Source organism: Carettochelys insculpta, chromosome 10 (genome assembly GCF_033958435.1).
Source record: "Carettochelys insculpta isolate YL-2023 chromosome 10, ASM3395843v1, whole genome shotgun sequence".
NCBI lineage: Eukaryota > Metazoa > Chordata > Testudines > Carettochelyidae > Carettochelys > Carettochelys insculpta.
In genome coordinates this window covers 53,901,918-53,916,450 of record NC_134146.1, presented here as the reverse complement: position 1 = coordinate 53,916,450, position 14,533 = coordinate 53,901,918, and the positions used below count along the sequence as shown (strand labels likewise).

The window sequence follows — 14,533 nt, the reverse complement described above, 5'->3', positions numbered from 1 at the left end:
CGAGCCTCTGCCCACCATGACTGAACTCGATGCTGAGCCCACCTTGGAGGAACTCAGTGACACGCTAAAAGCACGCTCTTCTGGAAAAGCCCCAGGGAAAGATGATATTCCCTCAGAAATCCTCAAATGTGACAACGGTACCCTAGTTTCAGAGCTCCATGGAATACTTTGCCAATGCTGGAGAGAAGGCAGCGTACCGCAAGATATGAGGGATGCTAACATCGTTACTGTCTACAAGAACAAGGGTGACAAAAGCGATTGTAACAACTATCATGGCACCTCCCTTCTCAGTACTGTGGGGAAGCTATTTGCACGTGTTGTTCTGAAGAGCCTCACTGTTCTTGTTGAGAGAGTCTACCCTGAATCTCAGCGTGGGTTCAGAGCTGAATGGTCCACCATAGACATGGTTTTCTCTGTTAGGCAACTACAAGAAAAGTGCAGGGAGCAGAACAAACCTCTGTATATTGCCTTCATCGACCTGACCAAGGCATTTGACCTCGTCAGCAGAAAAGGTCTGTTCGTGATTCTGGCTAAGATCTGCTGTCCCTCAACTCTGCTCAGCATTATTAGGGCCTTCCATGAAGGCATGAAGGGGACCGTCGTATACGACGGATCCACATCTGAACCCTTTAAGATTCTCAGCGGAGTGAAGCAGGGGTGTGTGCTGGCTCCAACACTGTTCAGCATCTTCTTTGCCGTTTTGCTCAAATATGCCTTCGGAACTGCTACAGAGGGCATCTCTCTCCGCAAAAGAACGGACAGCAACCTCTTCAAACTGTCGAGGCTTAGAGTGAAGACCAGGGTGCTTACAAAGAGTCTAAGGGAGTTCCTTTTTGCTAACAATGCAGCTATTGCTGCTCACACTCAGCAGGACCTGCAGTCACTCATAACTCACTTTGCGAATGCATGTATGGAATTTGGCTTCACAATCAGCTTAAAGAAGATGCAGGTGATGGGCCAAAACGTGGGTAATGAGCCATCTATCAACAGGAGGCAGCATACAAGGAGGCAATATTGTCTAAATAAGAAAGACAGCGTGCAGGAGGGATAGAATTACCCAAACAGAGTGAACATGAGATAGTGGTAAATGCCACGTTAGAGCCACAATTTTGTTTTATTTTTGAAGAGGTGGGTGGGTTTACTTAGTAGGAGAATAAACTGAAGTCAAAATTGACCTCCCAGGGTCTGGCAAATTCTCTTATTTAGCACCAGTCAGGTCCAGAGGCTGCTGGATTAGAGAGGTTCAACCTATATTTTGAAATAATTTTGAATTAATGGTTGTCTTATTTTGAAATAGGTAAACCTCATTCTATGAGGAATATCACCTATTTTGAAATAGTTATTTCGAAATAGCTGCTGTTAAGACAGGGAATAGAGCCTATTTCAAAATAAGCCATCATGTGTCCAGTGGCTTTATTTCAAAATAGGCTCAATGCCATAAGCTAAGTGCTATTTCAAAATGCATTTTTTGTATGTAGCTGTATTTCAAAATAAGCTATTGCTGAGTAGTTCTTCTGGAATAGCTTATTTTGAAATAAGACTGCTGTGTAGACATGCCTCACCCCAGCCACTCAGTTAGATGTACAGATAAACACGTGGGAACAAATCACACATGGTAGATTTCAATTACTAATGAAGGAAACTCATATGGCTATCTAAAATGCACTAGCAAAAATTGCAACTGTTCTTTGGGTTAACAGATTTCATATGTAAATTGGGTAACTATATACAAACAAACAAATCATTAGGAGCTACAACCAGGTTTTATATATGCAGCTGGCCCATGTGCCTTTGTCACAAACATAATTTCAATATATATTTTTTACAATTTTGACTTTTTTTTTGGACTCGGATCAGGATTTGCTCTCATTTTCTTATTACTTTCACCTCTCTCCAAAGCAAATTTAGTTTGTATTTACCCACAGCAGCTGTACAGCTGTGTCAGACTTTGCTGCCTTCTTAGAAAAGGATTTGTTGAGGATAGCCCACCAGCACTGAACACCCAGGGGCTATGACACTTTTCCCCAGTTTGAAACACACAAGTCTACGCTAGCCAAAAACTTCGAAATGGCCAATAAGGGGACTTCAAAGTAGCCGGGGTCCTTTCAAAAAGGAGCCCCATCTGGATGAGTCGCACGGCAGCAAGCCGCGTCAATTTCAAAGTGCCGCGGCTGCCCGCATGCTAATGAGGCACTGAATATGTATTTCAGAACTTCATTAGTAAACTTCTAAATGGCCATTTGCATGGCCATTTCAAAGTTTTTGGCTAGTGTAGACACGGCCACAGGGTTCTGCAAATCAAACAGTTGCACTAATGCCATAAACATTGTTTTGCACAGCACCACTCACTAAAACAGAGACTCTGATTTACCTATAGCACTATAGCATAGGAATAATGCTACTGGTGTCAGGAGCCTAAAATCAGTGATGACAGTGCTTTTACTAAGTCACTAGAAAGAAAGACCAAAACCTGGCATTTCTCAACCAATTTTCAAACCACCAGGCAGTTCTGAAGAACCAAGCTGCTGTCTAGGTTACTAACCTACAGGAGGTCTGAGACCCTGAGTACACATGAATTGCCATACAGCATAAGACCAAAGACCCCCATCTAGCCTAGTATCCTCTCTTTCAACAGCATCCAATGCTAGATGCCTCAGAGAACATGAACAGAAGGCTTAGCAGAAAACACAAGGAGTCCCGCAGCAGGGCAGTGTAGGTTGTGCTGGATGCTCAGGCAGTAAGTGGAAGTTCAGGTGACCGTGGGAGAACAGCCTTACCTCAATCTCTGGGAAAATAATGAAGGGGGTCCTCAGAGGATCCATTCTGGAGCACTTGGAAGAGGGGAAAGTGATCAAAAGTAGCCAACATGGATTCACCCAGGAAACATCCTGCCTGATCAATCTGATTAGCTTCTATGAGGAGGTAACAGGTTCTGTAGACATGGGGAAATCAGCAGATGTGATACACCTTGACTTCAGCAAAGTTTTTGATACAGTCTCCCACAACATGCTTGCCCATGAGTTAAGGAAGTACAGATTGGATCCTTGGGCTATAAGATGGACAGAACAGTGGCTTGATGGTCGGGCCCCATGGGTAGTGGTCAATGGCTCGATATCTGGATGGTGGTCAGTTTCAAGTGGAGTGCTGCAAGGCTCAGTTCTGGGACTGATGTTGTTCAACATCTTTATTAATGACCTGGATGAAGGACTGGATTGCACCCTCAGCAAGTTTGTGGATGACACAAAACTAGGGGGAGTGTGACCTTGATAAATTGGAGGATTGGGCCAAAAGAAATCTGATGCATTTCAACAAGGAGAAGTATAAAGTACCGCACTTCAGATGGAAGAATCTCAAGCATTGTTATAAACTGGGGACTGACTGGCTAAGCAGCAGTACACTGGAAAGTGACCTAGGGATTATGGTGGATGAAAGGCTGGATATGAGTAAACAGTGTGCCCTGGTAGCCAAGAAAGTTAACGACATATTAGGGTGCATTAGGAGGAGCACGTCAAGCAGATCTAGAGAAGTGGATGTTCTCCTCTATTCGGCAGTGGTGAGACCACACCTGGAATACTGTGTCCAGTTTTGCGCCCCCCAGTATAAAAAGAATGTGGATTTGCTGGAGCAGGTGCAGCAGAGGGCAACAAAAATGATTAAGGGGCTGGAGCACAAGACCTATGAGAACAAAAAGCAGTCAAGTAGCACTTTAAAGACTAGCAAAATGGTTTATTAGGTGAGCTTTCGTGGGACAGACCCACTTCTTCAGACCATAGCCAGACCAGAACAGACTCAATATTTAAGGCACAGAGAACCAAAAACAGTAAGCAAGGAGGACAAATCAGAAAAAGATAATCAAGGTGAGCAAATCAGAGAGTGGAGGGGTGGTGGGGGGAAGGTCAAGAATTAGATTGAGCCAAGTATGCAGACAAGCCCCTATAGTGACTCAGAAAGTTCCTATCATGATTTAAACCATGTGTTAATGTGCCAAATTTGAATATAAAAGCCAGCTCAGATGTTTCTCTTTCCAAAACAGAGTGATAATTCCTTTTCTGTAACACACATACCTTTAGGTCATTGATAGAATGCCCCATTCCATTAAAATGCTCACTAACTAGTTTGTGGATCTGGAGTGTTTTGATGTCTGTTTTGTGCCCATTGACCCTTTGTCTAAGGGAGTTAGAAGTCTGTCCAATATATAAAGCATCTGGGCATTGTTGGCACATGATGGCATATATGATGTTAGTAGAGGAGCATGAGAAAGTGCCTGTGATTCTGTGAGTAACCTGGTTAGGTCCAGTGATGGTATTTCCAGAGAAGATATGTGGACAAAGCTGGCAGCGGGCTTTGTTGCAGGGAAAGGTTCCAGGACTGGTATTCCTGGGGTATAGACTGTGGCTGTTAGTGAGGATCCTCATGAGGTTGGGAGGTTGTCTGTAGGAGAGAACAGGCATGTCACCCAGGGCCTTCTGGAGTGTAGCATCCTGATTAAGGATAGGTTGTAGGTCTTTAATAATTCGTTGCAGTGGTCTGAGTTGGGGGCTGTAGGTGATGACCAGTGGTGTTCTGTTTTTGGGCCGATCTTGGAGTAGCTGTTCTCTGGGTATTCGTCTGGCCCTGTCAATTTGTTTTTTTACTTCTCCTGGTGGGTAATTCAGGTTCATGAATATTTGGTAAAGTTCTTGTAGTTTTTGGTCTCTGTCAGTTGGAGCAGAGCAAATATGATTGTACTTAAGAGCTTGACTGTAAACAATGGATCTAGTCACATGTGCAGGATGGAAACTAGAAGGGTGTAGATAAGTATAGCGACCAGTAGGTTTTCGGTACAGTGTGGTACTGATCAGGCCATCCTTGATTAGTACTGTAGTGTCCAGGAAATGTATTTCTTGCATGTTGTAATCAAGGCTTAAGTTGATGGTGGGGTGTAGATTGTTAAAGTCACTGTGGAATTCTAGGTATGTGTGTTACAGAAAAGGAATTATCGCTCCGTTTTGGAAAGAGAAACATCTGAGCTGGCTTTTATATTCAAATTCGGCACACTAACACATGGTTTAAATCGTGATGGGAACTTTCTGAGTCACTATAGGGGCTTGTCTGCATACTTGGCTCAGTCTAATTCTTGATATTCCCCCCCATCCCTCCACTCTCTGATTTGCTCACCTTGATTATCTTTTTCTGATTTGTCCTCCTTGCTTACTGTTTTTGGTTTTCTGTGCCTTAAATATTGAGTCTGTTCTGGTCTGGCTATGGTCTGAAGAAGTGGGTCTGTCCCACGAAAGCTCACCTAATAAACCATTTTGCTAGTCTTTAAAGTGCTACTTGACTGCTTTTTGTTTTGATAGTGTATAGACTAGCACGGCTTCCTCTTCATTACTATTCAACATGCAAAACCTATGAGGAGAGACTGAGGGATTTGGGATTTTTTTAGCTTACAGAGGAGAAGACTGAGGGGTGATTTAATAGCAGCCTTCAACTTCCTGAAGGTGAGCTCTAAAGAGGAGGGTGAGAAACTGTTCTCAGTGGTTTCAGATAGCAGAACAAGGAGCAATGGTCTGAAGTTACAGAGAGAGAGGTGTAGGTTGGATGTTAGGAAATACTATTTCACCAGGTGGGTGGTGAAGCACTGGAATGTGTTGCCTAGAGAGGTGGTGGATTCGCCATCCCTTGAGGTTTTTAAGTCCCGGCTTGACAAAGTCCTGGCTGGGATGACTTAGTTGGGGTTGATCCTGCTTGAAGTAGGGGCCTGGAGTAGATGACCTCCTGAGGTCCCTTCCAGCCCTGTAATTCTGTGATTCTAACAGGGATGCACATTGTCTTCTTCAATAATCCATTTACAAGCTCACAATAATTATTCTCCTTCCTTGTGGAACCTTCTAACATCCCATAGTCAAAAGCTCCACTTTTTCTATTAAGTGCAAACCTACTTACAATTATTGATCAGTGCCTCAGAATATGCACTGAAGTGCTGTTCTCCAACTTCTGTATTCCTGCATCTGGTATAACAATCTATGATAAGGCTCCATTGTCCAAGGCATATGATCACCTTTGACTCATTCATTTTTCAGATGAAAGATAAAGGGCCTCTGCCCAGCTCTACATTTTTCTAGCATATGTAATGAAATAGCATGAAACCACCTCTTTCTTCACTCAGTTTACATGGGTTTAATGGAAGTTCCTCTCTTGCCAAACTGCAGCTTTTCTCCCAGCATCTGGCTAGGTGCCTCCCTGTAACAGAGGATGCCTTTTAGTCTGCCACAGGGTGTTAATCTATTTGAGGTGGGGGTAGGAACATAGAGATGACTTGTGGTTTGAGTCCTCTGCTACAGTTGGCCAAACATGCCTTGAAACAGCAAGCTAGTCTCTGAACCCAAGTTTGTTCAGTTTCCCTGTCTGCCACAGAGGTACGCTAAATATGAGATGGAGGAGGCTGGTAATATCAATTTGAAATACGTTCCTAAGTCTTATGTTAGTATAGTCTCACCAACAGACGGTTAAATATCCAATTAATTCCTTTAGCAACAAAACAATCCCAGTGTTGTATGGTAGTGGGGTACTATATTTCAACATACAGAAGCATCAGGAGAATGTTAGCAACCATTAATAGCCTGTGGGACTTTCAACAGGAGCTACATTATAGAGGAATGAAATACAATCATTATACACATGCACAGAGCATCTTTTTTTTTGCTGAAGGATTTCAAAGTGTTTTAGTGATAGCTGGCCAACAGGCATAAGATCAGTTAGTGCAAACCTTTGGACCCATGAACATTCCAGGAAAAACTGCTGACATTTCTTTCTCTCAGTCTCTCTGCCCTGTGCTCATTGCCTGTTCACTCTAACCCTAGCTTTCCTTCTCTGCTCCCGTCCTGTCTCTTAACCACAAATTCACTCCACATCTGTCTCCTCCCTTGTCTTGGCCTCCTCCCCTTCAGTTGATCGCCTCCTAAGTACACCCATCCACCTCTTCAAAAATAAAAGAAAATTGTGGATCTAAAATGGCATTTATTACTATCTCTGCACTGACGCAGTTTAACAATGAGAAGTGTAGAGTGCTGCACTTGGGTCAGAAGACTCCCAAGCATTGTTATAGGCTGGGGACTGACTTGTCAAGCAGCAGTACAGCAGAAAGGGACCTAGGAGTTATGGTGGAGGAAAAGCTGGATATGAGTAAACAGTGTGCCCTTGTAGCCAAGAAGGCTAATTGCATATTGGGGTACACTAGGAGGAGCACTTCAAGCAGATCTAGAGAAGTTGTTCCCCTCTATTCAGCATTGCTGAGGCCACATCTAGAGTATTGTGTCCAGTTTTGGGCCCACCCATACAGAAAGGATGTGGATGTGCTGGAGCAGGTTCAGTGGAGGGTGATGAAAATAATTAGGGGGCTGGAGCACATGACCTGTGAGGAGAGGCTGAGGGATTTGGGCTTATTTAGTTTGCAGAAGAGAAGACTGAGGGGTAATTTAATAACAGCCTTCAACTTCCTGAAGGGGTACTCTAAAGTGGATGGAGAGAAACTGTTCTCAGAGGTGACAGACAGCAGAACAAGGAGTAATGGTCTGAAGTTGAAGAGGGTGAGGTGTAAGCTGGATATTAGGAAAAAACTACTTCACCAGGCAGGTGGTGAAGCACTGGAATGCATTGCCTAGAGAGGTGGTGGAATTGCCATCCCTAGAGGTTTTAAAGTCCTGGCTTGACATAATCATGGCCTGGATGACTTATATGAGGTTGATCCTGCTTGAAGCAGGGGACTGGACTCAATTACCTCCTGAGGTCTCTTCCAGCCCTGTGATTCTATGATCTCATGTTCGCTCTGGGTATTCTATCCCTCCTGCACTCTGTCTGTCTCTTATTTAGACAATATTGTCTCCTTGAATGCTGCCTCATGCCTTTCTCCATCTGTTGTTATCTCATCTTGTACTTAGATTGCAAGCTCTTTGGAAAGGGATTGTCTTTTGGCCTGTGTTCATACAGTGAAAATTATAAAAAGTGCTAGGAACAATGTGGCCATGGTCCATGACTAGGGTGTATAGTCACAACAATGACAAAAATAATAAAAAAATCCAGTCAGCTCAGGGGTGGGAAAAGGCAATGCAAAGCCTGGGGACTATAGAGTGTCAAAAATTCATAGAATTGATGGCATGCCCCTGATTTTAAATAGGGCATTCAAGTAAAAAGTGTGACAGATCCCCAAGGTGTCCCATGTGTTATAAAGGGTAGGTAATGTTATTGCAACATATCTGAAACTGAACCTCTAGGTGCCAGCAACCCTTCTTCCTACTTTGGAGCAATGTTCCCTCTATTTTTTTCCATCCATGGGCAGAACAAACTTTTATGTGCACTGAGGCATATGTGAATGTGCACCACTAGTAGCAATACAAAACCTAGCTGTGGGTGCTCTGCTAATCAGTTGGGTGGTATCTGAATCTCTCCTTAGCAGCTGCACAAGCCCACTCTGTCTACAGGAAACACTACCCAGGAGCTCTGCCCAGCAAGTGCACTTGAGAGAGTCTCTCTCTCTCTCTCGCTCTCTCTCTCTCTCCCTATGCTCTTCAGTGACCAGCATATCCCAGCAAGTATTGGTAGTGACATCAGACAGCCTTTATAAAACCATAGAAATTTATTCTTCAGCTGGAACACAGCATTGGGAAGTCCTTAGCTTATCATAAAACAGTAAGGATTAAGGCATTTTGTCTATTCTGGCCAAGCCAGTATTCCACCAAGCCACACAACACATTTTTGGCCTTCTCCCTCTGTCTTTTTGTCAAGTCCTCTTGAGAACTGCTGTCTTTCCCCAAAGCCAGCTCTAATCCCAGCCACTTGAAACATTTCAGTCCATTATCAAACACTTGCAGACCATTGCTGAATTCACATATTCCACCTGGCAGAGATTTCTGTGGTTATTAACTGTTCAGGTCAGGGGTTCCCCATTGACTATGTGGTCCCTCCACTGATATGGGGCTATTTCAGCCAGTTTTTAATAAAATGTTCATTCCGCCCCACACACTGGGTGAGACAACACCCTCATGATTCCTCCTCTGCCTCATGAGCAGTCTTTTAATGCTTGTGCGCTCACGAAATAGCAATGCAAAGTAGAGAGGGAAGCCAGGCACACAGTGGAATCACAAAACAGATTACAGAAATTTCCCACTTAGACATATAGCACAATCACCTACAAAAAATGTCATCTGGTGCTGTAATGTCCATGCAGATCATACAGGTCCAAGGTCCTGTCTGAAATAACCATCCTGAATAAACAGCATGGGACCAACAGAAGACACAGACTCAGTATGGCCAAAATATAATATTTGATCCCAACGAAAGACAGCCCAAAATATTTTTTTCCTAACTCGGCTGCCTGTTTTCCCACTGTGTCCCTCCTGCCTTAAAAAACAAAGTGATTTTGAAATCTCCTTGTGCTACTGTATCATTTTACAGACTAGTGAGTCCCAAAGCTACAAAGCGGCTGTGTGAACTCTTCCTCTTGAGATTGAGCAGGCACTTACCAGTGTGAAAGAAGCAGAGACAATAACACATGCCCTGGAAGTTCATGATGAGTTCTGTGCTTGCTGTGCCTTCAGAAATCTAGCGACCAATGCTTTTATAGTGCATGTTGGACAGTCTGCTCCTCTCCAGACCACGCCCTGTTGGAAACCAACACTCTTACACAGTCGTGCGTGGCTGCAGAAGAGCAATTCCTCTGTCTCACCAGCACACAGCCCATTCTAAACAGATAAGGAAAAATTGGTATCCAGTTACATTAACTGCAATGTTAAAAAAAAAAAAAGAAATCCAAACTCAAATGAAAAATACCTGGGGCAGTGGAACAGATCGTGACCGGTCACTGCTTTAGCCCCACCTGCTGGATCAACTCGGTAATAATGTACTGCTCATGCCTGTAGCGTGATTGTGAAATAAAGAGTTTGGAAACCTGCATGTTTGTTTTTGAGTACGTGCAAGAATGCCCGCAAGCTTTTCCCACATGGAGCTGAGGACATACACATTGGTGCAGTTATGCTTTTCACTCAAAATACTTGTCATTTATCACAGGCAAAGTGGAGTTGATTCAGAATGAACTTATACCTACCAGCCACTTCAGTTGCCTAAATCTCAAAAACAGGCCCTAAAATCCTCCATTAGGATGTCACCAAAAGCCCTAGCTCCATAGGGTCCAATATACTCACTACTCACAACATACGGCAAATAGGATGCTACATTGTAGTGAATGCATGCCTACCTAACTCATAAGATGGGAGGTGGGCAACCCATGGCTCTCGAGTTGCATACAGCCCTTGGGGCCTTTAAATTGGGCTCCTCTTGAGACCTGCATGCAGGGAGTTCTGTCCACCTGCTCCACACACAACAGCCCCAACAGCAGCTCCAGTTATAGCAGCTCTGATGATTCGCCAGTACTGAATTTAGAATGATGGGGGGCGGGTGTGTGTGTGTGTGCGCGCGCCTCTGGGGGAGGCCATTCAGTTAAAGTGGGCAGGGGCTGGGAGTGAGTGTGTGTGTGTGTGTGTGTGTAGGGAGTGTGTGCCTTTGGGGGAGGCCATTCAGTTAAAGTGGGCAGGGGCTGGGAGTGACTGAATCTGTGGGGCAGCAAGAGGGCTTTTATTTAGATAGTGATCTGTCATCAGGAGTTACTGTTGGAAGAGATCTTCCACCAAAACTTCTGTCAACGAAGTGCATCCACACATGAAAGCAGGTTGAAAAATTGATTTGCTCTATCAACAGAGTGGCCAGACAGGCTGGCCACTTTCTTGACCGAATGGACCCCATAACCTCATCAGACAGGGTCATATGGCCAGCAACTCCTTCTGGGAGTCCCAGCCAGGTACTTCGTTAAAGGACAGCTCCACAAATCCATTCCCTGCCCATGCTGAGGCTTGCCTATCTCGTTGAGGGACAGGGTAGCTAATGCGGGACTCTCACGCTTTCTGTGAGAGACTTTGCACTTTCCAGATAGCCATGGTGCCAGAACAGCCCTATGCACAGAAGACAGGGCTGGTGCAGGGGCATGAGCTGGGGTACAGGCAGCTACTGGTGCTGAGCCTGCCACCAAAAGCATGGGTGCAGATGGTGCTGTGAAAGCCAGTGCCGAGGTCATGGAAGATTCTGGTGCCAGATTCCTTTCAACAGCATGGTGTCTCTGAGAGGTTGGTACTAAGGTGCGCACTGACCTGTTACTTGATCAGTGCCAACTTTGGCCATGGTCTTTTCCCAAGGCCAGGCCTGGTGGTGACAACACAATGAGGTCCCTGGCAGCCTAAACAGCTTCAGGAGTTGAAAGGTTTGGGAGATTCTCTACTGGGCTGGGCATCTCGCCCGGGCTTAGGTTTTTCACCAGTTGACTGGGTCTGGGCTCGGTGCCTGATGGTGCCACATGCCCCACCTGAGAGTGCAAGGAGAGCCCACAATGACAGGGCGATCTGCCCCTACTAGATCATCTCCTCTTTTGTGGGACCAGAAATTGAGAGCAGCGCCAGGCTCTGTGCAGGTCTGCAGAGGCATGGACAAAATCTGACAACTCCCACGTCAAGGCCAGTGCACTCTGCTTTGACAATGCTGGGTCCGACGCCAGTGCCAGGCACAGAGCAGACTCCATGAGGAGGAGCTTAAGGCACGACTGTCATTCGCACTTGGTCTGTGCTTAAAGGACTTGCAGATTTTGCAGACTTCGGACAGATGGTCCCAACCCAGGCACTTAAGACAAGTAGCATGAGGAGCACTACAGGGCATTGGCCTCTGGCAACTCCTGCAGTGTTTTAAGCCCTGGGGACTGGGCGTGTCCTGCCGCACATGCCAAGTGCACGGCACAAGGTCCTTAACTACAACTATTAACACTTAATAGATATTTACAGGTACTCAACGACTGAATGACTAAGATAAGAATTCTGTACACAACTGCTAGAGAACACTTGCTGAGAGCAAGCGCACGTTCCAAAGACCATCATGGCACTAAGAAGGAACAGGAGGGGGCAGAGCCAGCAGGGGTATATATGGGCTGATACACCAGTGCCACTACAGCAAGTGCCCTGTTGGCTCAATGGGTACCACTAGGGAAAAAACTTCCGATGACGCATGCATGCTGCATGCACACACCTAAATGGAATGGACATGAGCAAGCACTCAAAGAAAAAAAAAGACAAGTTATTTGAGATGGTGAGAAGATGCTATTACTGTTGTTAAAGGCTGACCCCATTTCATTTTAGGCGATGTTTGGGATTCAGCTGGAGCCAGAAGCAGTGATATTGCATGGGTCCATCTTTCTGGACCATCAGGACTGCTCACAGGGACAGGATGACAAAGGCCCGGCATCCCAGCAGCTGGTAGTGCAGATAATCATGATGGTGAAACTAACTCCAGGAGCCAATTTTTTTCTCCCCAAGGTATCGTTTTAAAGGACACACACAGAGTGGCAAGTGCAATGACACCCCCCACCCTTATTTTTTTTTCACCAATTAGCTCTAGTTTCTGATGTACTAATTTTGATACACTGATTTCTGATCCCACACTTTTCTTTTTTACCAGACGTGATCACAGCATAGACCTTGAATTTATCGTTAGGACTTTTTGTGTGGACTAATTTATTTTGTCTCCCTTCATATCATTTACTGTCAATATTTGTTATCAGCTGTTGACTTCTGATGACTTTTTAACAATGAAACTTGCAGTTAGGATACATTTAGTTTTAATTATCAAAATAGAAGTTTTAATAAACTGTAAGTAGGTGGGTAGATTAGCATCAACATTGGTGCCACTCTCATCAGTCATGTATCAGAGAGGTAGCCGTGTTAGTCTGTAGCTTGGAGAATAACAAAAAGTCTTGTGGCACCTTATAGACTAACAGATATTTTGGACCATAAGCTTTCATGGGCAAAGACCTGCTTCATCAGATGCCTGGCGGGGGGCGGAGGGTGGGTGGGTTCAGAGGGGTATTTAAAGAGTGGGGTCCCAGTAAAAGCGAGGGCCAGAGCTGACAAGGTCTATTCAGCAAGGTGGAAATGGCCAATTATCAATAGTAGGTATCAAAAGAGGAAAAAGCAAGTCAGATCATATGGGGATGTGAGCCTTTGTCAGAGTCTAATGGGGAGATATTAACACCCAGGGCGGAGAAGCTGCTTTTCTAAGGTGCGAGCCACTCCCAGTTTCTGTTTAATCCTTGGTTAATGGAGTCAAATTTGCAAATAAATTGCAGCTCAGAGATTTTTCTCTCTTCATCTGAATTTTGTTTCAGGACTGCCACCCTTAAATCTGCTACTGAGTGGCCAGGGAGATTGAAGTGTTCCCCCCACAGGCCTCTGTACGTTACCATTCCTGATGTCTGATTTATGGCCATTTATTCGTTTACATAGAGACTGTCCAGTTTGGCCAACGTAAATTGCAGTGGGGCATTGCTGGTGTATGATGGCATATATTATATTAGTAGTTGTGCAGGTAAAGAAGACCCTGATGGTATGGTTGATGTTAGGTCCTGTGATGATGTAACTGGTGTAGATATGTGAGCAGTGTTGGCAGCGAGGATTGTTGCAGGGGCTGGTTCCAGGCCTAGAGTCACTGGTTTGTGCTTTATAGTGGCTGGTGAGGATTTGTTTAAGGTTGGCAGGCTGTCTGTAGGCGAGGACAGGCCTGCCTCCCACGGTCTGTGAGAATGAAAGATCACTGTTCAGGACAAGCTGCAGATTGATGATGCGTTGGAGAGGCCTCTCATCAGTCATGTCCATGCTCTCTTACCTGATTGTGGACTTCAGTGAGGGTGATCCCCCTCATCAGTGTTCCCTGTAAGTAGAGTTCTTGGATGGCTGCCCAGGAAAAGATTGAAATGCCACACAGGTGATTAGCAGAGTGCCCACAGCTGGCAGCATGTGCTGCTACTGGTGGTGCTCAATCACAGGTGCCTTGCTGCACATGGATGGAAAAATCAGAGGGACCATTACCTCTCTTCCCAGCCACATTTGATGTACACCTCCTGTTCCTTCATGTCCCAACAAGGATAACTGTATTTTATTGGCTCCCACAAACCCTCAAAACTCAACTGTTATAACTAGAAGTCCCCAGATTTTCACAATTCAAATAAAGCTTCATTCAGTCATAATCTCGTGCTCAGCAAGAGATTCTGGCAGACAGCTCACTCACATATAGCGTTCTCAAGCAGCTCTTGGGCATTCATTTCTTTATTCACAAACAGGTGCCAAAAGTGAACTTTCTACAGGACTTCAAACCACACGGCACACGTTGAATTATATAAGCATATTTTCATTAGACTTGCTGGACACAGAAGCATAGTCAGCTTTGAGGCTGATAGCACAGCCCTTTTATACCAGCAACATTATATAACTGCTCTTAGGTGGGAATAGAAACTGAATGAAATTTAGCTGAGGGAAAAGTAGTTACTTGTGTTGGAATTCGATCAGAATACTGGGATTAATGCCCTTTCTCTTGTGGACAGTGCCATGGGAGTTTTGATCACTAGTACACAGAGCACGTGTTTTATATCTCACTTCTCCAGTAACTTAGTTTAGCTCAACGCCATGCT

The 14,533-nt window shown here is 44.8% G+C and overlaps 1 protein-coding gene across 1 annotated transcript in view; it reads right to left on the bottom strand.

Annotated features, from left to right (window-relative positions):
• The window catches only part of MELTF (melanotransferrin), an 85,551-nt gene extending 75,938 nt beyond the window's left edge, over positions 1-9,613 (bottom strand). The window contains exon 1 of the mRNA XM_075003941.1: positions 9,501-9,613. Within this exon, the coding sequence (XP_074860042.1) occupies positions 9,501-9,546 (46 nt within the window). The 5' untranslated portion in view covers positions 9,547-9,613. The remainder of the gene's footprint in view (positions 1-9,500) is intronic.
• Positions 9,614-14,533: the final 4,920 nt, after the last annotated feature.